This window comes from Centruroides vittatus, unplaced genomic scaffold (genome assembly GCF_030686945.1).
Source record: "Centruroides vittatus isolate TY-2023 unplaced genomic scaffold, ASM3068694v2 contig_417, whole genome shotgun sequence".
Classification (NCBI taxonomy): Eukaryota; Metazoa; Arthropoda; class Arachnida; order Scorpiones; family Buthidae; genus Centruroides; species Centruroides vittatus.
This window is the reverse complement of record NW_027122227.1, coordinates 2676422-2703806: the sequence shown is the minus strand read 5'-3', so window position 1 is coordinate 2703806 and position 27385 is coordinate 2676422. Positions and strand designations below refer to the sequence as shown.

At 36.1% G+C, this 27385-nt stretch overlaps 3 protein-coding genes across 3 annotated transcripts; 1 reads left to right on the top strand and 2 right to left on the bottom strand.

Annotated features, from left to right (window-relative positions):
- The first annotated feature begins 10010 nt into the window (after positions 1-10010).
- Positions 10011-11740, top strand: LOC136976712 (uncharacterized). The gene is made up of 3 exons (XM_067272077.1): positions 10011-10987; positions 11038-11177; positions 11220-11740. The coding sequence occupies exons 1-3, from the start codon at positions 10837-10839 to the stop codon at positions 11487-11489; spliced, it is 561 nt and encodes a 186-aa protein (XP_067128178.1). The 5' UTR covers positions 10011-10836; the 3' UTR covers positions 11490-11740.
- A 2497-nt stretch (positions 11741-14237) lies between these two features.
- rswl (roswell) lies at positions 14238-15536 on the bottom strand. Its single transcript, XM_067272086.1, has one exon. It carries the CDS (start codon positions 15491-15493, stop codon positions 14282-14284), a length of 1212 nt encoding a protein of 403 aa, XP_067128187.1. The 5' UTR covers positions 15494-15536; the 3' UTR covers positions 14238-14281.
- A 2392-nt stretch (positions 15537-17928) lies between these two features.
- LOC136976711 (uncharacterized) lies at positions 17929-23271 on the bottom strand. The gene has a single exon (XM_067272076.1). It carries the CDS (start codon positions 23269-23271, stop codon positions 17929-17931), a length of 5343 nt encoding a protein of 1780 aa, XP_067128177.1.
- Between the last annotated feature and the right edge of the window lie 4114 nt (positions 23272-27385).

Sequence of the window (27385 nt, the reverse complement as noted above, 5' to 3'; positions counted from 1 at the left end):
AGCTCTAGTGCCAAATTGTCTATTAATTATTTATTATTATAGCCAACTCTAGCCCGATAATTCGGCTCTTGTGGATGTGTGCTTCTGTAACGGGTAGTCGTTTTATTCTATTTACTATAACTTTTATCATCAAATTTCAAAAGTCTAATCCAAAACAAAAATATTGCTTTTATTATTATTACCAATATACTAGAAACACCAAACTCCAAACGCAGCATGTAAACTGGAATTTCACTATAAAGCATTAAAATTTTTTGAAGATATAGAGCAAGAACAATTTCCATTTTATCATAATAAGTAATGCTCATACAGGAGTAGCATAAAATAATACAGATGAAATCATTGAGTGAAATAACTTTATATAGGTATAAGAAGAATTAATTTTAGCTCTTAAAAGAATAGGCTATGTAGAACCCGGTTCCATTTTAGTCTTGGGTATAGTATAATTTTTAGCCTGTAAAAATTGTTCAAAAGACAAAATAATACAGTCCGTAAAGAAATTATAAACTCAAGTGAAAATTTTCTGTGTTTTAATTTCTTTTCATCCACAGTCAATTGTTGCTATATGAGATGATTTTAATTAGTCTTAAGAATATATAATGAAATAAACAAGTCTTTGTATTGTATCATTTTAATAAACAATCAAAAATTTGAATTGTTATAATTTTTTGTTGTAAACAATTTATAAACTCAAGGGTGATTTAGTAAGTTTTTAATACTTTGTGGACCCTCCCTTGTTTTCAATTACCTCCACAGCTCGTTTAGGCATTGAATCAAGCAGGTTTTGAATGTCACTTAGTTTAATTTTGTCCCAGGCATTATACAATGCAACTGTAAGCTCATCGGATGTGTTGTATTGTTTTCCATGGCGATAAACTAATGCCACAAGTTGACTCCAAAGGTTTTCAATGGGATTAAGGTCTAGACTATGTGCTGGCCAAACCATCACTTCAATTTTTTCACGTGAAAACCACTTTGTCAGTACTGGCTGACTTGTGAACAGATGCATTGTCCTGTTGATAGATCCAGTCTTGACCACCAATGAGAGGACCAAATGGGATTAGATGTTCATATAACATAGCTTGGTCTCAGAATTCATTCGCCCATTAATAAATGCCAAATCTGTTTTCCCTTCATATCCGATTGCTGCCCAGATCATTACTGAACCTCCACCTTGTTGTCTACTGGATTTGACCCTGGGATTCTTTCTTGTATCATGCCAATAATATGCTTGGCCATCCGGGCCATCCAGGTTAAACTTTTTCTCATCTGAGAAAACTATTTTTCTCCATTCAGTTGTCCAGGTAACATGATCTTTTGCCCATTGCAGCCTTGTTGACTGATGTAACTCTGTTAGCTTTGGTTTGGACTTCACTTTCATAAAGTTTATTGTTTTATTCTTTCTCAAGCTTTTCCACACAGTTTGGTGGGACACTGGAGTTGGTAAAACTGCACCTATCTCACGAGTAGACAATGATTCATTTGTTGCAAGACTAGCAATGCAGCGATGATCACGAGGCTGCAGACTTGGTTTTCGTCCTGTACGTTTAATTTTGCTATAATTATCACCCTTTTTTAGTACATTTTGTACTGCAGTTTGAGATCTTCCAAGTTTTGAAGCAATTTTACGAGTTGGCCACCCTTTTCCCTTAAAGAAATAGATTTTTCGTATTTCACTTTCAGTTAAGGTTACTCCCCTTGGCATTTTTGTCACTTTTTTAGTTTGAATTCTTAGACTTACCCAAAATGTTACACATACTAATTTACATAAATACATGCATAGTGGATTGTTCCATTCAGCTGTAATAATCAGTTTTGACCTTGAGTTTATAAATTGTTTACAACGAAAAATTATAACAATTCAAAAATTTGAATTGTTTATTAAAATGATACAATACAAAGACTTGTTTATTTCATTATATATTCTTAAGACTAATTAAAATCATCACATATAGTAACAATTGACTGTAGATGAAAAGAAATTAAAACACAGAAAATTTTCACTTGAGTTTATAATTTCTTTATGGACTGTATAAAAAATAAGAGAAAATATATTATAATAAAGACAAAATAAGTATAAGTAATTTGAAATGACTTGTAAAGGCTCATTGTTAAAAATACCATCTCTTCCTGGGTGACAGTGACCCTCCCTTCTTAAATACCATAGCTTTAGTCTTAGTTTTTAAAACATTTATTGTTAATCTATAGTCACAACAAAATTCCTTCAGAATTGCAATTTTATTTTGCAACATTTGTGGAATATCAGCAAGAATTACAGTATCATCAGTATATATTAATACATGTACCTTAACTTGATCAGAGAGAGAAATCCCAGGTAATTCAGATTTAGCAAGTCACACTATCAATCCATTAACATACAGATTAAAAAGCAGTGGGCTCAGACTCTCACCTTGCTAAACTCCAATATCAATATCAAATGAATCAGTCGTTATAGCTAATATCCTTACTCTTACAGTAGCTTTGGATTATATATCAATCTACCAAGATGATTAACAGTGTCAAAAACAGATCTAAAATCCACAAAAACAGTGAAAGTTTTCCTCTATTTTTCTGCAATTTTAATTGTACCAGTTCATTTAATACAAATATTTGATCTTGACAAGATTAGTCAGGTCGAAAATCTGCTTGCTCTTGATACAAAATACAAGGTCATTATAATTAAAGTTCCACTTTGAAATGGCCATAAAAGGAAAACTACTGGACAGAATGTTATCAAACTTGGTAATAGTTTATAGGAAGTCATGGGATTTTATTTTCCACAAATAAAATTTTAAAAAATAGTTCAAAAACTCACCAACCAGCGGGGAATGGTGCTGTATGCAATATTGTTAAACAAAATAAGACAAAAGCATGTTCAATGTCGTGTCCACCATTTTCTGAAAGCAAGTTAAATTCCTTCTGATATGCTAAGAGCTGCAGTTGAGAACACAGTAATGTGATTGAACTTGCTTTCAGAAAATGTTGGACACGACATTGAACATGCTTTGTAATATGTTTTAGAAATGATTAAAAACATTTTCAACCAATGTCTTCATGTCTTATTTCATTTAACAATATTGCATGCGGCACCATTCCTGCTGGTGGTGGGTTTTTGAACTTTTTTTTTATTTGCGGAAAATAAAATCCCATGACTTCCTGTAAACTATTACCAAGTTTGATGATAACATTCTGTCCAGTAGTTTTCCTTTTATCGTCATTTCAAAGTAAAACTTTAATTATAATGATTAAGAATCCATTATATATATTAAGAATCCATTTTTCTAGTCTTTTATTTGATGAAGACATAAGTAATTTTCCAATTACAGGAACCAAAGATATAGGCCGATAATTTTTGGGGTTTACTCATCAATCACACACCTCGCTGAATAAACAATAACTTCACACAAAAACCAACAACGGTGCGTTATCACTTATAATTACCATTTACACAAACGTTTTCGAACATAAAAGTTCTTCATCAGGTGAAAAAAGGACAACTTATAAAAAACGTTCGATGGAACATTTTTCGAAAGAGCCGTGCGAAAGATTCGAAATGTTACTCGTGCGGATGTCGTCATCGCTGCTCATGGGCGACAGTGGAAACTTTTCCATAATGTCATCCGTCATATATGAGCATTTGCCATGCGACGGATAATGATAACTCCTCTTTACTGTTAATACATTTTTTATCCCGGGCGGTTTTGTGTATGTGAATTGCCTCCATCCATCTCAAATGGTGTATAAGGGGTGTGGTGTAGATAACCCTGGCCTCGTCAAACCTTGGCTGGATATTCGGTTCCGTAGCGTAACGTGCCAACGCGGTTGTATATCTTTGGTGACAAATGTCTGCTTTATGTTCTTTAATTCTCGCTCCTAGCGATCTTTTAGTAGAGCCGATGTACCATAAGTCTTCGTCACACCCGTGGTCTTTCAGCGGGATGGCATATACTCCAGATAGCTTGTCTTGGTTCGGGGCATCTTTGGCATTCCGTAGCAGCTGATATATATTAGAGCATCTTTTATAGGTGATGCTGACTTGTTTCTTCTTGGCAACCTCCAAATACAGCTTCCTTAAATATGGATTGTAGGTGAGCGGAATATTGTCTTTATGATCTGTTGTTAGTTGCTCATGCTGGTTGGTTTGCGTTGACAGTTGGTAATTCCTCCATTTTTTGGTTAATTTACTTATAAGGTTGTAGTACCCATGGCTTTGAGCAATACTGCATAACGTGTTAATCTCGTTTTTAAGAGCGTGCCTTGTTGAGGAATGGGTGTACGCCCGTTTGACTAAGGTGTTGAATGCTGCTAGTTTGTATGGTATGGGGTCACAAGAGCCTATGGGGATGTACAATTGGTCCGCAAGCGGTTTCCTGTACACTTCCGTGAGGATCGACGTTCCTTTAACCATGATACTAACATCAAGAAAATGAGCATGCGTGTCATTCGCCTGTTCCAGGCCCAGAGTTACGCTGTAGCTGTTGTTATTAAATGAGTCGACGAATGCTGCTATGTCCGGCTTGTTCTTCCAGAAGATGAGTATGTCATTCACGTATCTCTCATAGAGCTGTATGTTGTGGAGGTGGTTAGGAAGGATTTTCTCTTCGAGTTGCCGTATTACCAGCTCGCACAAATCTCCTGCTACCGGGTTCCCATTGGTACACCCCTTCCTTGTTTGTAGACAGTACCTCTAAACTGAAAGAATGAGTTGTAGCATAGCAGGTGGGCCATCTCTAATATTTGCTGGTGGAGGTTAGCATCAGCGACTATTTTAAATAGTAGATCTCGGATGGCTCAAAATGCTGGTGGTAGAAGGATCGACGGATATAATGACTTAAAGTCGAGCACTGTAATAAATTGCGGGGGGTGTCAATCTGCTTGAGGAGCTCTATGAGGCATTGACTATTGGTTACCGTGAACTGGTAGTCTTCTAAGTGTGGAGCAATCAGACGGTGTGTGAGTATGTCTAATTTATGTGTTGGTGATCTTACTTTATCAACTACTGGGCGAATCTGCTGGTCTTGTTTATGTGTTTTGGTGAAACCAAATAGCCTGGGTGTGTCAGGCGAGTCCATTACAATGTTCCTAATTGCCAACCTCTTAGCCAATTTAGTGTTGGAGAACCTCTTCACTCTTGCATGTAGTCTTTCTACTGTGTTAGTATCAACCTTTTCACATTGAGTAAGATTGATGTAATCCAATAATAACCGGTGATAAGTATGCTGTTTCATCAGTACCATAGTTTTCGCCTTGTCGGCCCTGACGAGCGTGATCCCATTGTTCTTCATCCACCTGCTGGCTCGTGCTACCTTCGTTTGTAAACGCTTTGAGTCTAGCATGGTTTTAGCCCTTAAAATCTTGTTTACTGCCATCCATCTGTAGTATTCTTTAGTCCTATCCGGAAGGCCTTGCCGTAGGGATTCTAAATCAGGGACGAAGCCTAAGGTCTCAGTTGGAGGTGGTGGTGCAAACTTCGGACCGTACTGTAAAACCTCAACGACAAACTCCGGCAGTTGGATATCATCCCACAAGACAAAGGGGAAGGTAGGGTGTACCCGATGTTTTGGTGTTTGGAATCTCAGTATCCATTGGAGCTTTTTGTGGTACCGCTCTTTATGTTTACCATTCATACGATCATAATACGGAACAAGCTTGGCGTTTTCCTGTGCCAAAACAGTGGGTATCAGTACCATAGTTTTCGCCAAACAGTAATTCGGTTTCGCCAAAACACATAAACAAGACCAGCAGATTCGCCCAGTAGTTGATAAAGTAAGAGCACCAACACATAAGTTAGACATACTCACACACCGTCTGATTGCTCCACACTTAGAAGACTACCAGTTCACGGTAACCAATAGTCAATGCCTCATAGAGCTCCTCAAGCAGATTGACACCCCCCGCAATTTATTACAGTGCTCGACTTTAAGTCATTATATCCGTCGATCCTTCTACCACCAGCATTTTGAGCCATCCGAGATCTACTATTTAAAATAGTCGCTGATGCTAACCTCCACCAGCAAATATTAGAGATGGCCCACCTGCTATGCTACAACTCATTCTTTCAGTTTAGAGGTACTGTCTACAAACAAGGAAGGGGTGTACCAATGGGAACCCGGTAGCAGGAGATTTGTGCGAGCTGGTAATACGGCAACTCGAAGAGAAAATCCTTCCTAACCACCTCCACAACATACAGCTCTATGAGAGATACGTGAATGACATACTCATCTTCTGGAAGAACAAGCCGGACATAGCAGCATTCGTCGACTCATTTAATAACAACAGCTACAGCGTAACTCTGGGCCTGGAACAGGCGAATGACACGCATGCTCATTTTCTTGTTGTTAGTATCATGGTTAAAGGAACGTCGATCCTCACGGAAGTGTACAGGAAACCGCTTGCGGACCAATTGTACATCCCCATAGGCTCTTGTGACCCCATACCGTACAAACTAGCAGCATTCAACACCTTAGTCAAACGGGCGTACACCCATTCCTCAACAAGGCACGCTCTTAAAAACGAGATTAACACGTTATGCAGTATTGCTCAAAGCCATGGGTACTACAACCTTATAAGTAAATTAACCAAAAAATGGAGGAATTACCAACTGTCAACGCAAACCAACCAGCATGAGCAACTAACAACAGATCATAAAGACAATATTCCGCTCACCTACAATCCATATTTAAGGAAGCTGTATTTGGAGGTTGCCAAGAAGAAACAAGTCAGCATCACCTATAAAAGATGCTCTAATATATATCAGCTGCTACGGAATGCCAAAGATGCCCCGAACCAAGACAAGCTATCTGGAGTATATGCCATCCCGCTGAAAGACCACGGGTGTGACGAAGACTTATGGTACATCGGCTCCACTAAAAGATCGCTAGGAGCGAGAATTAAAGAACATAAAGCAGACATTTGTCACCAAAGATATACAACCGCGTTGGCACGTTACGCTACGGAACCGGATATCCAGCCAAGGTTTGACGAGGCCAGGGTTATCTACACCACACCCCTTATACACCATTTGAGATGGATGGAGGCAATTCACATACACAAAACCGCCCGAGATAAAAAATGTATTAACAGCAGGGCCGGATTAACCAATAGACAAATTAGACAAATGTCTAGGGCCCGTAATTCGGAGGGGCCCGGCTTCAGTGCAGAATCTTTCTCTGTTTTAAAACGAGTTAAAAATTATTTAAGAAATTCGATAGGACAGAAAGGCTGTCTTTAACAATGCTTACTAAAGAAAGACACACTCTCAAACGGCTAGATTGATCAATTTTCTGAAATGAAAATCCAAAAACAAAAAATTTAAATATTCAAAAGGCTGATTAATGGCTAAAATTATACACAGTATGACCCCGCTTAACGCTGATTCAATATAACTCAGTCTGCTTGACACCTAAAAAACGCTCAAAATTTATGCTGATTCAAATTAACGCGGTACTTCATTAATTCATATATAATACAATTATTCCCAAACACGAACCAATCAGTAAAAGGTGGCAATTCGTCGTAGCACTGTACTTCCCTTAAATCTATGTTTGTTTTGTTCAATTTTGGAAAAAATATGACATCATGGATGCCATTGGAAATACGGACTTCGCTTGGCAAGAATTAACTGATAAATGCATGAACGGAGTGTGGAAGAAGTTATGGCTGGAGGTATCCAAGAATTCTCACGGAGAAGAGTCTATCACTGTATCGTTAGGTTGACAAAATCGATACAGATGTAGACGAGCAGGATATTGGGGAGTTACTGCAGGTTTCTGGTAAGAGCCTTACCAACGACGACTTCAAGAACTGGCAGAACAAGGAATTCGTGTAGAACTGGAAAATAGAGATTCTGAAGATGAAGAACCAAAGAACTTGCTACAGATTTCCTTAGGAAAAGTTTGGTAACGATAACTGAAATCATTGATCAAATTGTAGCGAATAATTCAAATTTTGTTAGGAGTGCCAAAGCAAAACGAGGCATTTTTGATGCGATCTTCTGCTACCGACATTTGCTTAAGGAAAGAAAAAGAAAGCGATCAATGAAACTACAGGATTTCATCGCAAAAAACAAGTTTATGTGTTATTTAACATATATTATTATGCGAAAATTTACATAAAAATCACTTAAAATTATTGTAAAATTGCTTATTTTTTTAGTCGTGTGTTCTCCTATCCCTATTTACTCTATGTCAAAATGATCTCGTTTAACGGTTTCGTTTAGCGCTTTGTCGTCTAGCAACGCATCCCCCGCGTTAAGCGGGGATGCGTTGCTAGACGACAAAGCGCTGTACATTTCTCATTGTACCAGAAACTCTTTTGATGTACAATGATTATTGTATTAGTGTTTGTATTTTCTATTATTAATAAAAATTTTAAGTGACATTATTTAAGATTTGTTTACAAGCAACTTGTTTATATGGGGCCCCAATTTAAATTTTGTCTAGGGCCCGCTAGAGGGTTAATCCGGCGCTGATTAACAGTAAAGAGGAGTTATCGTTATCCGTCGCATGGCAAATGCTCATATATGACGGATGACATTATGGAAAAGTTTCCACTGTCGCCCATGAGCAGCGATGACGACATCCGCACGAGTAACATTTCGAATCTTTCGCACGGCTCTTTCGAAAAATGTTCCATCGAACGTTTTTTATAAGTTGTCCTTTTTTCACCTGATGAAGAACTTTTATGTTCGAAAACGTTTGTGTAAATGGTAATTATAAGTGATAACGCACCGTTGTTGGTTTTTGTGTGAAGTTATTGTTTAATTTTTGGGGTCTCAGATCACCTTTTTTATATAGGAATAATTAAGGATTCAATCCATGCCTCCAGAAAACTAAAATTTCTTTTAATAGTTAAAAACTTCCAATGACAACATTGGACATTTAGTAAGAAGAAACTTTTCTGAAAACATTTTAGATATTTTATTGTAATAAAATCAATTTCTAGTGAGGTACCAGATTTAAAGCAGTTAATTGTTCCTTTTACCTCCTCCAATGTGAAATCTATAAAACAATCTATCCCTATTGGAAACACTTTATACACATTCATTGATAATAAATAAAAAATGACCTTTAGAAAATTTAGCAGTGTAGAATTTGGACCATTTTTTCAAGGGAATTCTTGGACTATAGCAAACTTTTACATTTAAAGTTATTAATTATTTGCCAAAATATTTCAGAGTTATTGCATGTCACAAATCTTCTATTTAAGTTCCAAAAATAAGACTTTTTCCTTTTGACATAGCAGTTCATACTCATTTAGATACTTTTTATACAAAATATAATATTCATCCATGTTCAACTTTTTCACCTAATTAAAGAATTTTCAGAGATTTTTCTTCATGGTACAACACTCACTATCATACCATGCATTTCTTATATGACTTTTTATTTCTTATATGTTATGAGGTACAGATTTAACATCATAAATTAAATCCAGAGACATTACTGCTTTAACTATACATTCCACTAGATCATTAGACATGAGGTTGCCTCCCTATTCATGTGATAAAACATTATCTAATCTAACAGTAAATAAAGATTTAGATTCATTCATCCATATTGCATATTTACAAAAAAAGTGTCTATTAGAGGCAGTGCTGTGGAGTTGGAGTCAGGAGGAATTTCTGGCCAGAGGAGTCAGCAAAAATGTGTCGACTCCAGCATTTCTTTCTTTTTGTTTTCTACAGAAAAATAAAAACATAAAAATAGCTGCAAAAAATTTTACCCTCAATGCAATTTTATAGTAAAAATATTAGAATAATATGAAATAATTTAAAATAAATGTATTATTAGAGATGCTTTATTTGTCATTTTATTGCATTAAAAACAAGTTGTAACAAGACACTGGGGTCTCCAAAATTTTCAACTATTTGACTTTTAACCAGCTGCTCGGTGGACTTTCATGGGACATCCTTATGTGGGGAATCGGGGTTCTAGTAAGGTGTGCAGTAGTTCCAGGAATAATCCTAATTAGAACACATGCTTTTCGGTCATTACTACTATCTCTCTGGGTGGGAGACCGACTTACTTGTCCGAGTTAATTCAGGATTTGTACTTGCGTCCTTTTCATCCAACCCGGGTTAACTCGGAAAAAAGTACTTAAAGGGTTTTTACTTCGATTCTGAAGTTCAAATTGTTTTACTTGTGACTTGTAAGTATGAATTATATTTATCTACATATTATTTTTAAGAGTTATATCTAATTTTTTAAACTTAAATATTGTTAGATACCTAATTATCCTTTCACAATTTCACAATGGAAAAAAGAAAGTGTTTTCAAATTCAAAGTCTGCAGTTTTTGAATATTATACTCTTACAACAGATGGAAAATATTATCAGTGTAAATGCATTATAGAAAATGATGATGGTAAACATGTATGTGAAGCAAAAATTAGCACTTTTGCTAATTCTGAGGAAAAAAATGTGCCTACAAGAGCAGGTAATCTAAAAAGACATTTGCAATATCTACATTCTAAAATTTTACAAGAAGTAAATGAAAAAGACAACAGTAGAAACATTTCATCTGTTTTAAAATTAGAAAATATCCAAAAATTTAGTTCAGTATAAACACAAGTGTGCAAATTCTTTGCTTCGGATAAAGTTACAGTAACAATGACGAGTGCAAAATTTAAAAATCTCATAATTGAAATGGTGGTGCAAGATAGTGTGCCCTTAATCTTTTTTCACGACTGGCCTTTTTAGGCTTAAACAGCGAAATGGCAAGAAAACTTGGAGTTTCACTAGATAGAGAAAACATCAGAAGGCTTATAATTGAAAAGGCTGTTTTGAAAAAAGATGAACTTTGAAAAAGACTGAAGGATCTCTTGATATTTATTAAAATGGATGCATGCACTAGTCATCGAGTGAATTATTTTGCAATTAATGTTCGATTTATTGATGAGAATAATACAATTGTTACGAAGACATTAGCAGTAAAAGACACTATGGCTCATCACACAGGAGAGTATCTGAGAAGTTGGTTCAAGAGGTATTAGAAGATTTTAAAATTAAAAAGGAGTTCATTTTGTGTATTGTAACAGATAATGCTTCAAATATGTTAAAAATAACTGAGAATATGAATCAAGATAATGAAAATGCATTAGAAAACATTGATGAAATATTCACCAGTGACACACAAATCGAGCCTATAATAGAAAAAGAGGAATATTTAGATGATATTGTGGAGGAAGCGTCCAATATGTTTCAAATCCAACATATGTGATGTGCTGTTCACATGTTGCAATTAGCAATAAGAGATAGATTAAAAGACTCTCGGGTAGCTAAAATCATTACAAAATTAAGACAGGTAGCTACTGTAGCTAGAACCCCTAAAATAGATGCTATTCTGAGAAGGCGTGCTAGAAAAAGAATTATTTTAGATCAATCTATTCGCTGGGGAAGCACTTATTTAATGGTTAAGCAGTTGCTCGAATTGAAAACCTTCCTTGAAAACCTTGATAATCCAAGTGTTTCATTAACTGAAAACCAATAGAAACAAACAGAATAATTAGAGAGCATTTTGTCATACCCTTATACTGTTACCCTAAAGTTACAAGCTGAAGATTTGACACCTGGAAATTTTTTCTTACAGTGGAAAACTTTGATGCATCAGCTTGACAAAACTGGAGGATTGTTGCTAATGCAATTTTATCTTCAATGAGAAAAAGAGAGATTCAGTTGTTAGACAATAAAATCTTGTTAGCCGCTATTTACGTTGATCCAATGAATCGAATTTTACTAAATGACAATATAAAAGATACTATTAGCTGGATATTGGTTAACTCCTCAGTAACTAGTTGTAAAGTCAAGCCAAATTGTGTCTTATATATCAGTTTATCTTTAAAGACTTTAAATTGGACAATTAAGCTACTGCTGGGTCTTCCAGATCCCTCACTGCTGTGTGCTACCTGATGACAAATTTTATATTCATAAGGAAACATTGATTCAATTATCAAAGATATATGACTTGTTTCCACTAGGTACAACACATCCATTTTATATATTAAATTCCAAAAATTAGGGAAACAATATTTACAGTATTCATGTTATCATCATTTTTATCAAAGTACAGGACTTCATATTGGTCATCCTTATCCTTTATATCGTTATGTTGTTAATCATTGGGCTGCAATTCGAAAAAATTGTAGACCTATTAATTCCCACTGTTGTCCACCCATCCAATGTCTGTCTTTCCTTAATCTCAAGAATGGAGATAGATAGATGAAAGCCAAGACCAGATATGGTGAGATTAGGGGCAGGAGGTGCCCAATTAACTATTATGAACCACTGGTGCAAACTGGAAGTCACATTATTTCAATTCAAAAATTTTCCCCTGAAAAGAGTTAGATGGCTGGCATGACTTTATTGCTAACAGAAAAGTATGATGTACAGGGGTAAGACACTACTAATTTCAGGTGGAGAGCATATATTTTAAATTTAAAAATTATTAAAAATATGATTAAAACTTGCAGCCCAACATTGAAAATGTCACAATAAATAATTGCTTGTTACCTTTTATCATTTAACTTCAATATGAAATAAACTATTCATATTAAAATGTAAATACAGTAATATGTATTTTTATTCTCATATATATCAGTTATATATATTGTATTGTAGTGTAAAAATTATTCTTATAATTAAATGCACTAAGGTATAAAAAGAAGCTTAAAAATGATATGTTATATTTGTAATCTTTAATCCAAAATTATGGTTATTCAATGTATTATCGGTCCACATTTTGATGATCAGAGCTGTTTCATAGTTTCAAAAGTATTAAGGGAGGCATGTATGTATATATAAGTGGTTGTAATAGTGAGAAACTAATATTTATAGGCTTAAAAATACTTTTATAACTGGAATGTTTAATATTTGAATTCTATAATTTTGCTTGTTTTCTGATGCATTTATTTCAATATCAGAGTGAATAAAAAGTTATCTTTTGAAAACAGCTATTATTCAAATACTGTATCTTGATTATATATGTTCTGTAAGAAAAAAAATTTATTAAATATATTTTTTAAGTGTTTAATTTTTAATTTATAGTAAAATTTATCTTTTTTTTTTTTATTAAATCATATTCTTTACTTCATAATGTACAGCACACCACATTAAATAAACTTGCATAATTGCCATGTGATTGTTAGTAAAATTATAAATTTTTGCTATTCCTTAACAAATCTAATTTAAATTTTATGGTGAAAATTTTATCTTAATACTTCTCCCCCATGTATATTTGTTAGATTTGTTTTCCTCTGAAAATGTACAAAATTACTAATATATATTTAGAACTATAAAATTATCTTTCAAAAGAATTTAAATCCACATTGAAAAACAATTTGTTTTTCTCATATTAAAATGTTTTTTCCTTTAAAATTATAATTGTGTGTAAAACCAATGAGTTCAAATTACAGATTGATTAGATTATTTGTATAAAAAAAAATCCTCCTCTTACAACATATAATCCAATGCTACATACAGAATTTAGACAAATGTAGCCACATTTAAAAAAAAAAAAACACTGTAAAAAGGATTAAAATTAAATATATTTTTAATACTCTTCACCTCGTGGGAACTAAGATAGCTTTTTCCCCCATACCATCATGGATTCATACAGATCGGGTGGGCAAGCAAGAATTCAGTGGGAGCCGAAATGTAGGTTTTGCAAAATGCATGGGAGCCACAGTTCTGTACTGTCGTGGTGGATAGTATGGTAACCTAGTATGGTAGCACGATTTTATTATATAATATAAAACAAATATTGAATTTTTTTAATAAACATATTTTCACAAAATTATAAAAATAAAATTGTAAAAATAATAATAAAAAGCAGAAATTAACACTTTCAGCAAGAGCCGCATTTGCCCATGTCTGATATAGACCCACATTCGGATGACCAAGTGGAGAGGAGCAGTACCCAACACTCAACCTTATGAACGATACGTGAAGTCATTATGTCAAGCATCTCAATCTGGCTAATAGTGCTCATATGTTAATATGATTGTATTGATAAATTTGAATCTCTGGTAACTGCTATATATCAAATTTAACTGATTCAAATTTACCAATTATTAAACTTTCTAATACTGTATATAGTAATTTATTTTCTGATAATATAATTACTTCATCAGTCTAATTATTACCTGACAATTTTTAAAACAATATTTTCACTTGTTATAACAGTCAGGAATCGATCTTGACTATAATTATAATCTATACATAACTCAAAACAACGTCAAAATGTACATTTATAATTTATTTAAAATAAACTTTCATTACAACTATCTAATCAGCAAGTATAGATTTCATATTAAAAATGATCTGGTTTTTCTTCTTTGTTAATGTTTGATGTTGAATTTCTTCAGAATTTATTTTACGTAGTTTTCTACTGGGAACAAATTCAAATGCTTTATTCCAATTGTTGGAAGCTTTTGCTTCCAGCAAAATATCTATAACTTGATTTATAGTGAGTGATTTGCATCCTTCTCCCCAATATAAATGTTGATCTAATGGTAACTTGGCTGTTTTCAAGCCTTCTCGTTTTGCTTTGGCTAATGATAATGGTTTAGCATTGACCTTATCCACAAATCCTCCAATTACATAAACAGAATCATGATCAAATTTTTGAAGCACATTAGGAGAATTTGGTGTTAAATAAACAATACGTTCTTTAGGAAAAATATCTAAATAACTTTTCTCTGTTGAAGTTATTAGACAATTATTCTTATTAATGTGAGGTATGGCATTTTTTAAATAAGGAATTAATGCATTATCTTTGTGCAAATTGCAAAAATAAAGGTTAAATGGTTCTCTATTAATTTTATTTGATCCATATGCCATTTGAATCTGATCAGCACAATTAATTAATTCTCTTTTAGCCATATATTCATCATATGACATATCAATAACAAGTGAACTGCCAAACATTATTGCATCTGCTTGTCTAATATTATAAAATTTCAGCATTGATGTTTTTCTGATTAATAGGAAAAAAGTATTTTTTGGTCCTAACTTTTCTTTTTGTTCACGTTCTAATTTTCTTCTTTCTTTTTTTCTTTTTTCTGCTAATTTTGCCTTTTCTTTTTTGAAAAGATAATGGAAATATCTTCTTCTGCTTCGTTCTACAGGATGATTTAGTAACTCTTTCATATCTTCTAACTGAATTGTTGAAGGCATTTTCTCTCCACTTTGCTTATAGATTTCATATTCCATCAGAATCAATTTTATCTGTTTTTCAACATCCTCGGTGATGGCAAGGCTTGAAAAATCACTGTAATCAACGCATTCATTTTCCGTTAGATCTTCTTCTGGTGACTTCGTCAAGTCTGTATAATTACTTAACATTCGTCCTTGATTTATTATATTTGAGAAAGATTTTAAGAAATTAACATTATGGCTGTTCTTCAAAGATTTATATGATTGAGGAATATAAATATGAACGTTTCTAATACTTAAATACAAATTCCAGGATAACAGGTACCTCGAGCACTTCATCATTTTTATATAACAGATTAATTACAGGTTAAACAACAATAACTTTTACTTCTCTATACAAACAGCAAATAACTCACGTGTACAGTACGACGCCATGTTTTTTTCATAACTGCTATTAGCGACACCTTTATATTTGATATCTTAATGTGTACTAATGTTTTTTGAACATTTTTGATGATTAAAAATTAATAAAACAATATAAAAATATATTTATTAATTATTTAAGTATTTCAGATGTTATAATGAATAAGAATGTTTCAACAAACGCACAAATTTCAAAATAGTGTTCTATTTAAACATAACAATATTAGGTCACTTAAAATAAAGATCATACCCTCCCGGTTAACATTTCTCCGGACTTTTTAATACTCCGCCCTATGGGCACTAAGCGGGCTTTTTTATGAGGCCTATCGTGGATTCGGTCAGGCCCACAATTGGGAAGCCCGATGGTGAGGGATGGGACCCGACATTTTCGACACAGACTTCAAAAATTTCTGGAGTTTTTTCAATCGGACCGAATTCGTTTCCGGGTTCCCTACAGTAGTGGTGCACTCAAGATTTAATCTTGGAGAGCCGAGTTGAACGGATAAAATTTTAATGCAAACTCAATAAAATTCCTACCTTATGTGACCGCTAATTCACGAGTAATATAGAAATAGAATACACGACACGATACAAATAAAAAAAAATGAATTTTAATTAGAAAAATATTTTTTGAAAAATTTATTGTTACTTATCCTTTTACTTTGGGAGTGCCAGGACCCCTTGGTTCACCTGGGTGCACCACTGCCCTATAGCAATAAGTTGACAGTTCACTGCTCGGCCAGCAAGCTAGAATATACTACATAGGGCATAAGGCATATTCAAAATCTCAGTGCGCAGCCAGCACCTCTGTTCAAAATCTCGGATAACTTCCGGTTGCTACCAGCGTGCTTCCAGCAAACTATCTGATTGAACAGAAAGTTATCGCGCTTCTGGACGCATTTTATTTAGCCAAAAAATTTTATGTACAGAATTGACTTCAATCATCAATGTAATCACCGTTGTTGTTGACCACTTCCTGCCAACCTTCCTGCAAGGAATGTATGCCATCTAGCTAAAACTCTGGCGGCTGCGACTCGAAGAAGTTGATTAGGTGGCCTCCAAGTCGGCTTCATTGTTGAACTGCTTGCCAGCCAGGTGACGGTCGAGCGCGGCGAACAGGTGGTAATCGGAAGGTGCAATGTCAGGGCTATAAAGCGAGTGGAGCAAGACCTCTCAGTTCAATAGCTTCTGACGAGTCTGCCTAGCCGTATGTGGCCGTGCATTGTCATGCAGCAGGATGGTTTTCTGGTGTTCCGGACGCGTCTTCGCCAGTTTCTGCTGCAGACGTCGAGTTGTTCGCAGTAGAAAGTTGCGTTGATGGTTGTATTTTGCGGCAGCAACTCGAACATGATGATTCCTTTAGAATCCCAGAAGACAGAGAGAATGATCTTCTTGGGTTAGGGATCTCCACTTTTGAAACGTTTGTACCAATCGTATGCAGTTCTGGCGACAGTGTCCGGGCCTAACGCAGCATTGATGTCAGTGATAGAATTGGCTGCTTTTTTGTTGGAACGATAGTCATAAACGAGGAGCAGGCGAACTTGCTCTTTGGTTAGTGCAGTGATTCTCAAAGTGGGGGTCGTGTAAAATATTTGGGGGTCGCTGAAAAATTGATGCCAGATCAATTTTTTCAAATATTTTATAAATTTACTATGGATTCATGTTTAAAAATAATAGAAATAAAAAATATATAAAATAATTTTTACTTAAATAAATTGCACATATAAATAATGGAAATAATATAAATATTTAAATACGAGCCTAACCCCCTCCCTCAAGGATGTTTTTCGACACATACTTATTCTTCGGGGGTCCTTTGAAATTTTTAAGTGCAGAAGGGGGTTCGCGGTCCAAAAAGTTTGAGAAACACTGGGTTAGTGGATGTTCGTTGGTCATGGTAAAGTGAGAGGACTGGATTTGGTATTTTCTTATAGCACGTACCCCGACCTGTTTATATAATACTGTCGCGTCAGGCCCATCCTAGTCTCGTGTAATGATTAATTAGCTTTCGTAAATCTCACCTGACCGTCTTGTTCGTACGCCAGGTTCCCTGTCGTATGTCCAATCAAGCAAAAAGTCCACTAAATCTGTCTTTAGATTTTAATCACACAAAACAAAAATCAACTATTTACATTAATTCGGTTACAAGAGCATTCCACTATGTTCCCGCGCCTTTTGGAACTTAACAACTTTTTCTTGGTGTTGCCAACTCTCGACAAAAACCAAAATTCCCGCCATCTAGTGGGATGAACGGGTCATCCTCCCACCCTTGATTTTGTCAGTCAAAATCAAAATTAAATTAAACTTAAATACAACAAACACATATAGTACTAATTGAATGAGTTCGAATCAGTCTACAAATCCAGCCGATTGGGAGCCTTTAAGGGTCTGCCCCTTTTTGAGACTCGAGAATTCTCAGATGAGGTGGTCACATCACTCCCTGTAGCGGCAGAGATCATTCGGGACCGATGATAGGTCCTCTCGCAATCGTTTTCAGTAGAGTCTACAGTCTTGCCACGAAATTCGTTTCGCATAACATACTTTTCATCCACCGAAGAGATTTCCAAGGGATACAGTCTCCTAACAGGACGGATGAGAAATCCAACCTGTGTTTTTATTTTGGCTACTCTTACCAATCCATCTTTACCTGGATAGATCTCGACAACTTTCGCCAGAGGCCAATCAAGTCGCTTTTGGTTGTCATGCCCAACCAAGACGATATCTCCCACAGCAATTACTTTAGCGCCCTTGGCTACCCCCTTCGGGTTTTGCAATTGCCCCAGGTACTCAATTCGAAATCTATTTCGTAAATCTTTTCTCAACTTGCATAAATAACGGAATCTCTTCCCAAGATTTACCTTTTCCAAGTGGTTTAAATCGGGAAGTCCAGTTTCCTTTATCCCTTGCAGAAACATATTAGGAGTCAACGGGATTAAATCTTCAGTATCTTCTGAGAGTGTAGTAAGTGGTCGAGAGTTCATCAAACCCTCTACCTCACAGATAATTGTGTAGAGCTCTTCGTATGTTAACGAGGCTCGTCCCAAAATTCTCCTCATAATCTGCTTTACACACCCTACCAACCTTTCCCACCAGCCACCCCACCAAGGCGAAGCTGGGGGAATGAACTTCCAGATAATGCTCTGAACAAGAATTTCATCTTTAATCTTCGTAAGTTCAGCCTCAGAGAAAATTTTGGCAGCACCGACAAAATTTGTACCGTTATCACTATAAATGACAGAAGGGCGTCCTCTTCTTGCCACAAATCGTCTGAATGTTTGCAGGAACGCCTTCGTTGAAAGAGACGTCAACAACTCGAGATGTACAGCCCTGTACACTGCACAAGTATACAGGACAATCCAACACTTCTGCTTATCCCTCAAGTACAGTGGACCAGCTAGATCAACGCCAGTAACCTCGAATGGCGCAGCATCTCTTATGCGATCCACAGGCAATGGCGGAGATTCAGGGTGGGCTGGAGACACAACAAATCTTCGACACCTAGAACATCGCAGTGTGATAAGCCGAATGTATTTTCTGCACCTCAGTATCCAGTATTTCTCGCGCAGATGATTCATTAAAATTTGAACACCAGCATGGTTTAATTCTCTGTGTTTCCATTCTATTAATTTCTGTACAATATAGTGATTCCCAGGCAAGATAATGGGTAATCGGAAATCTTCACTATCTTTACTTCTGAATACGAGAGTTTTCACTCTCAAAAGACCTTCCTTGTCTATCACTGGGTGCAATTTTCGTAAACGGTTATCTATCCCCTTTGGAAATTCTTCTCTTTGAATCAGTTTCAGCAATACTAATTCAGCGTGCTTTATTTCCTTTACTGTGAGCCCCCCAGACATTCGAAGGGGTCGTCCTTTGAGATTTGAGGTAAACCGGTATATCCAAGCCGTTACTCGTAATATTTTCCAGTAAGTAGAATAATTCTCATAAAACTTTTCTGCTTTCTCTACATCCAGCGCAGAAATCACAGATTTTTTTCTTTCAGAGCTCACTATCTCCATGTCAGGCATTTCCTTCTGCCGAGGCCATTCTTCTACCGGTAAGCTTGTAAATTGAAGTGTCTCCCACCAGCGAGATTCGGCTAAAGTTCTTGCATTACAACCCCGAGATGGGAGATCTGCAGGGTTTAAGTATCCTGGAACGTGATTCCAGTCATCTGGACTACTTAAAGATCTAATTTCGTTTACTCTATTCATAACAAATGTAGCCCAGCATTCCTGATTCTTGATCCAATACAACGCATTCATGGAGTCAGTCCAATAAAGTGTTGATAATCGTTCAAGTGGGAAGTCCCCTTTAATAGTGTTCATCATTCTGACACCCAATAAACAGGCTAGAAGTTCAAGCCTTGAGATCGATACAGACCCTAAAGGTGCAACACGCGCACGAGCCTGTATCAACAGCCACTTTATGTTGCAGGTATCTGGCTGTCTGAGATAAATACAAGCGGCATAGGAGTACTGTGATGCATCACAAAATATATAAAATGAGAGTGGGACAGCTGTATTGTAGCTATTTACTATCCTTCTAGGAATTTTCACCTCCTTTAAAAATTTTAATTCTTTTATCCACTTTAGCAATCTTCTTTCTAAATCGTGCGGTAATGGGGTGTCCCAAGCTAACTTTCTTTTCCAACACTCTTGCATCAGAAGTTTTGGTATTAACGTCACTGGAGAAAGGAATCCAATTGGATCAAAAAGTTGACTCGCCAATGACAGAACCACTCTTTTTGTTAAAATTTCATCGTTAGGTACCCTAAGGTTTGCATCACAGTATAAAACGTCCTCTGAAATATTCCAATTCAATCCTAGCACACTGACTATTTCATCGGGCTGGATTTCCAAAGTTCCCAATGTCCTTTCATCGCCGTCGCAAACCGGTGACGTTTCTGTTTGTATACCATTGTATACCCAACCTCTTAAATCAAAGCATGCTAAACGCATGATTTCTCTAGACTGTCTCATAAAATTCACCAGCTCCTCTTTGGACTGACAACTCGTAACGCAGTTATCAACGTACATCGATTTCTTGAGTTTTAAAGCTGTTTCTTGCAGATGATCTGGAACATGGTTTAAGTGATAATTTAGAGTGGCTCCCAGGAGAAATGGACTCGAGTTTACTCCAAACACTACCCTGCGATGTCTGAAAACCTTTAATTTTCCAGGGTCGCCACCCTCCCACCACAAGAATCTGAGAAAGTTGCGATCCGCTTCACTTATTTCTATCTGCAAAAAAGCCTTTCGAATGTCAGCTATTACTCCGTATTCAAATAATCGAAATTTATTTAGAATACTGGGTATCAATTCAATGTAGTTAGGACCCTTTGCTAAACAATCGTTTAAAGAGACGTTGCCTCTTTCCTTAGCGGAGGCGTCGAAGACTGGACGAATCTTCGTCGTGGAATGCTCTTTGATGACCGCTCTGTGTGGAAGGTAATGGCAGTTAATCTCATTCGTTTTGACGTCTTTTATTTCTTCGATTATTTGTTCTTCAAGCCATTGCTTGAAGACTCCCTCGTAGGCATCGACCAGGTTCTTATTCTGTAGAGTTTTCACTGTAGATTTTAATCTTCGCTCGGCCAGAACCCTATTATCAGGCAGAGCTTGACAACCTTCTATCCAAGGCAAGGACACCATGTACCGACCATCGCTATCTCTCTTCAGCGTCTTTTCAAAATGTTCGATAGACGCTTGTTCCAGTTCCTTCTTTGATTGTTTTTCGGCAGGGTCCTTTATTCCAAGAATATCTAATTCCCAAAGATCAGGAATTCGCAAATCTCCAATTAACATCGAAGTGACAATCAAGTTTTCGGTTGGCTCGGAATGCTCCTTCGTGCGTCCTAAGATCGTCCAACCGAGTTTCGTTTCAATAGCAGTTAAACCTGATTTGAGTGTCCGGAGTCCTCCTGTCATTAGTTTGCCAGCGACATCCGCTCCTATGAGCAATTCAATGGGACCTTGACAATCGCTCAAGGATATCCCCATATTTGACAATTCATCCTGACACAGTTCCTGTGTAACTGGGGGCGTGGTCAGACAAATGGTCGATTGGTCCAAGACATCAAAATTACAACGATATTTATCGTCTACGCACGAGAGGTGTACCTTGTACACATCGTGTTCACAAATATCCGTACATGAACCTCCAAACAACGAATGTTTCAAATTTTCCTTTCTCATTGGTTGGTAACCGACTCTTTCTGCAGTGCTCTTCAAGATATAGGATCTCTGGGAGGCAGTATCAATAATTGCACGGATTTTGAGACACCTTTCCTCTCCCCTCAGAATCACAACCAAAGTCTGTAGCAAGACACGTGGAGTTGATGACACATTAGCCAATGCCTGCTCACATACTGGGGGGGCGCCGTCACCTTCACCAACAGAAGCATTGTTGGGAGATACCTTTCGGCTATTCCTACAGAGAAGAACGTGATGTGGTTTGCCACAAACTGTACAACTACACTTTGCTCTACATGAAGAAGATATGTGATTCAGTTTTAAGCATTTAAAACAAGCTCCTCGCTTTATAAGGATTTGTTTCCTTTGATCTAAAGTCAAATTTTCCGCCTTCCTGCACTCAGCGCTAGCATGGGATTTCTCACAGAATACACACTGCTGATCCCTGAATGGTTTCTCTTGAGCAGAAGTCAAAAGTTCCATACCAGTTGGAACAGTCTTGTTATAGGGAGAAGCAGCCTTAATTTTACTTTGTACTACCTTCTTGGTTTTGTTCTGAAAGCCAAACCCACTTGTGGCTAAGGAAATTTTCTCCTCGCTTTCAATTTCGTTACGCAAAAACTGCATCAGAGTTTCTAACTTGTTGAAATTCTCTCTTCCAGACTTGAGTAGCATCGAATTTAGGTGTCTTTCCCAAATTCTCAAGAGGTCGGTCGGTAAGCTAGATTCAACTAAAGGGTAGAGCATTGAAGCACACTTATCCGTAGTAACACCAAGCATTTTAAGGGATCGTAGTTGTGTCTCGATACGATCATAAAGTTTCACAATTGGCAATTTGTGCTCTTGCCCCAATGCATTATTCAGTACTAGACTCAGGAGCTCTCTCACGTAAACCTCGATGAGCACATCTTCTCTTCCGAAACGCGAATTTAAACACTCAATTGCTTGCGAGTAATGCTCGGCTGTCACGGGGAACGATTCAATTACTTCCCTGGCCCTTGAGCCCTTCAGAGTCGACTGAATGAGGTATTGAAATTTATCCAAATCCGAAATATTGGGATCTTCATGTATTTTCTTAAATAGTCCCCAAAAGGAAAGATAATTTTTCAAATTGCCATCAAATTTTTGCAATTCAATCTTTGGTAACTTAAAATTTCCCTTGGAATAGCCAGTTTCGCCTTCGCTTCGTGTTTCATCCAGCCCCGACGTATTCAAACGACGCTCTAGTCTTGTTTTCAAGTCTACGAATGTACCATTGTAATTCTCAATACCCTCAATTTCTTCATCCAACATCTGTTGAGAACACTTCTCATCCTTTTGTAACTTATCTAATATTTCTTTATCGATGGTTTCTATTTTAGAATATTTTTCCTGTAACTGGGCCAAAAATCCAGCACATGAATCGAAATCTTCAACCTTCGACGTCAGAAATTCCTGCACCCTATCGGCGAACTTTGTGAAAGCACCTCGGTAGGATCCACGTAATCTGATTGAGGGCTCCATGAAGTGAATCTTATTAATTAACCCAAAGAACAAAAGCAGACAAGATAGACATAGAGAAAACCTCGATGCAGAGATGTATTTCCACTAAATCCTCCAATCAGTACTCATTTTCTGCAGTTAAATAAATACTTCCAAACGTAAACAATGTTCGTACAACAATTGTAGAACGTTTATAAATAAAATCAGTTAGAACCTGACGTCCCTGTTCGGGCGCCATTATGTCGCGTCAGGCCCATCCTAGTCTCGTGTAATGATTAATTAGCTTTCGTAAATCTCACCTGACCGTCTTGTTCGTACGCCAGGTTCCCTGTCGTATGTCCAATCAAGCAAAAAGTCCACTAAATCTGTCTTTAGATTTTAATCACACAAAACAAAAATCAACTATTTACATTAATTCGGTTACAAGAGCATTCCACTATGTTCCCGCGCCTTTTGGAACTTAACAACTTTTTCTTGGTGTTGCCAACTCTCGACAAAAAACCAAAATTCCCGCCATCTAGTGGGATGAATGGGTCAAATACCATGGAACATCCTAGAATGTTCCAGAAAAAAGTTATTCTAGAAAGTTCCAAAAAGTGCGAGAAATTTCTGTTCAATCAGATACAAGCACCTTTTCGGTGCTCGATACACCAGTAAACAAGATGGCAGCCACCATAAGGCTCATAAAAGTTCTCTTTTGCGTTGACAATTTTGAATTTATTTGTTGATGATTAAATCCTGAATAAATTAAAATTCGGTAAGTACATTAACAGAATATTTTAATATACTAGTATATTTTCGTAAGACATCACGTAATTTGTTTTAGTTGTTAAAGTGTAATCTTAGGATTGATTTGAATTACTTAAAACGCCTATTGAAATTTAAAAAATCTTTATCCCTATTTCTCTTTTCGAAATATTCATTTTCCATTAAGATGTTCTCATTAAGTAAGTTCAAAAATAAATTTAACGTAACGTAGAAGTCCATATCGTTCGCAATTTATCTCTCTCCCGAAATTCCCGGCAGTCGGCATTTGTGTTCTCTAGAAAACGCCAGCACTTCCGGCAGCACCTCACTGAATTGATGCTGAGATTTTAAATACGCCCTGTGAGTGCGTTCTTTTATTCCTCCGTGTAACTCCGCACGAGCGGCATCCGTCCGGCCGCGTTTCTTTATGCAGCGAGTGTAGCGAAAATGACGTCACAAGCAGCTATCACTACACCTCGCTGCATCATAGTTTAGAATAGAGTACCTAGATATTAGAGTAGCGACACACGAGTCATCGCCGCCATGTTCTGTCGAGTGTCATCACGTGGTCTATGGGTTTACATTAAGAAATGACGATTTTTTTTAGTTTAATAACGCATTTTATTCGTAAAAATGCTTTATTAAACTAAGAATGTTTGCTGCAGCGATCTCTTGCAGCAAACATTTAGAAACGGTTCGCTACATTGCAGCGCTGCATTTAGAAACGGGTTTTAGAGTGTTCGCTGTAAAGCGCTTCTCGAGCGCTGCATAAAGAAACGTGGCATTTAAAAATTCCTGCAGAACGCGTTCCTATATTCCGGTCGAACGGAAAAATCGGCCGCTTGTAGTAGTTTACGGTGGAATACAACAGCGTTCTCCTGACTAAGATAGTTTTGTTCTGGGGTCCATTATGTGGTTTCATGATGAAAATTTAGTTGTTGTGAAAGCGGAAGTTAGTACAAGCGGTGATATAAGCACCTTCTCGAATTTGGAGCGTGAAGCGGTGTGCAGTCAAGAGTTTTTTTTTTTTTTTTTAACTCTTTCCACCAGTGGGCACTAAGAGGGCCTCTTATAGCAAGCCCATTATGGGTTCGGCCAGGCCCACAATGGGGCGGCCGGGTGGTGAGGGACGGGGACCGACATATCCGGACGGACCACCCCCCGAAAAATTCCTGGGGATTTTTCAACCCGTCCGGATTCGATCCCGGGTCCCGCAGAGCGGCAAGCTGTTAACCTTGACAGCTCGGCCATCCGGCCACAGCCAAGAGTTTGACAACAGTTTAGCTGCAGCGATAGTAAAGCGCTTAGTAAAGCGACGAGTTTAACGACGACCAGATTGGTTAAAAACATTATGGATCAGAGGCTCGTAGCTTTAATTACACGCTAACATTTCATTAATTACGATACTTACTTAATTAAACATAAATAAAAATGGATTATAAATAAGAAAAATCCGGAATATTGAGCAAATCTTCGTAATTTCTACGTGTAAAGTTGAAATTAAAATGCGCTTTTCTACTTTGTAAGTGAAATCGATTTTATCTATCTTATATTATAACAATAATAATTTCTTAAAAGATTAATTTTGGTAAATTCTACGTAGGTGATTTATATATAATTTTATATCAATTTAATTTATATCGTCAAACGACTTCTTTTTTAAAACCAAAAATTATATTGGTCTATTTTTTTAATTTTGAATACTCATGTACTGTACTGAAAACGATATTATTTACTCATACATATACAAAAATAACTTTGTCAAAAGAACAATTTTTTATGTTATAAACATAATTTGTATACAGTCGAATCGCGATAAGTCGACACCCTCGGTTAAGTAGTCAGTTTTCTGTGGTCCCGGCCGACTTACATAGGCATTAATGTTAAAAAACTCCGGTTTACTCGACATCGTTTAACTGGACACCACTGGGTAAGTCGACATACTTTTGCCGTCCCACACTCCGTTAAGTCGACACCCCTCCTGAAAAAATGAATTCACTCCGCACGTGTGGTGCGAACTCACTTTTTCAGGAGAGGGAGTCGATTTATTTATTAATATATAATTAATATATTTAATAATATAATAATACATTATTATATTAATATATATACATATTAATAAAAATGCCTTAACATTTTATGCATTTTTATGTATAAAATAATAACAGATAAACAAAAAGAAAATATACAATTTACAACAACGTCACACCAGAATCCAATTTTGCATTTTCTCATGCCAGAGGCATTAAGAATCCTTAGACGTTACTTGCCAACAATTGACAATTGCGATGATGATGTTTTAAAGGCGTTCGTGATCGTTGAAAAAGAAAGTCGAAACAGTTAAGTGCTCAAAACAAACACCACTAAATGAATTTTTCAGTTTATCATCTACAGAATAATTGTAAATGGAGAACACAATGTTTTGTAAGTCTATGTTACTGTATAAAGCACTACTGTATTTTATTAATTGTAGTTTTGTGGTTTTTTTCGACTTCGCTTTAGTCGACACATTTCCACTTCCCCTTGGGGTGTCGACTTAAGCGGAATATATTGATATAAAAAATAAAAGTGTTATGTAAAAACAATTAAATCAGATAACAATAGGAAATTTTAAAAAGTTTGTATTACAATTTACTTTTCTTTTCGCAGCGGAAGGAACGATCCTATTTAATTAAATTGAAAATTTCTATCTAATTCATATACGTTGCTTTACATACGTGTATATAATGTCTTCTGGCAAGTTAATTGTTTGTTTAATTAATGATGTAATAGATGAAACCATTTTACATTTAAAATGCAGTTTCACAGATTTTGTAAAAATTGATTCCTTTTTTTTTTTTTTTTTTAACTAAATTAAAGAAATCTTCTGATGGTTGTGATAGTCCACCAAAAGATAAATATACAATAATGTCCCTTGTTCAGGATTTATGTTCATTTTTATTTTGGTGACTGACACTTCCTAAATTTGGATATTTTTTTTTTTTGTATTTTCTCACAATTCATTCTGCTAAATATTATAATCCATCATTTTTTTAATTCTACATTTTCCTAAGATATCTCACATAAATCATCATCATTTACATTGCATGAATTTTCAGATATTCCTTGTTCTTTAGAACTAGACTTATCTGAAACTTCTTGCAGTAAATCTGCCTCTTCAAACATTTAATTTATTAAATAATTTTCAGCTACCTGATCAGTGTTTAATTTATTTTGTAATATTCCAGGTGATTTACCTAAAATTATCATTCTTACTCTATATATTACTTCAGGTGGACTAGGATGATCATATAAACCATCTCTAGTTCAAATATGAGAAAACAGATTTTCTAAAGAATCCTGATTTAATTTACATGTTAAGATATAATGGTATTTAGGAAATTTTGAA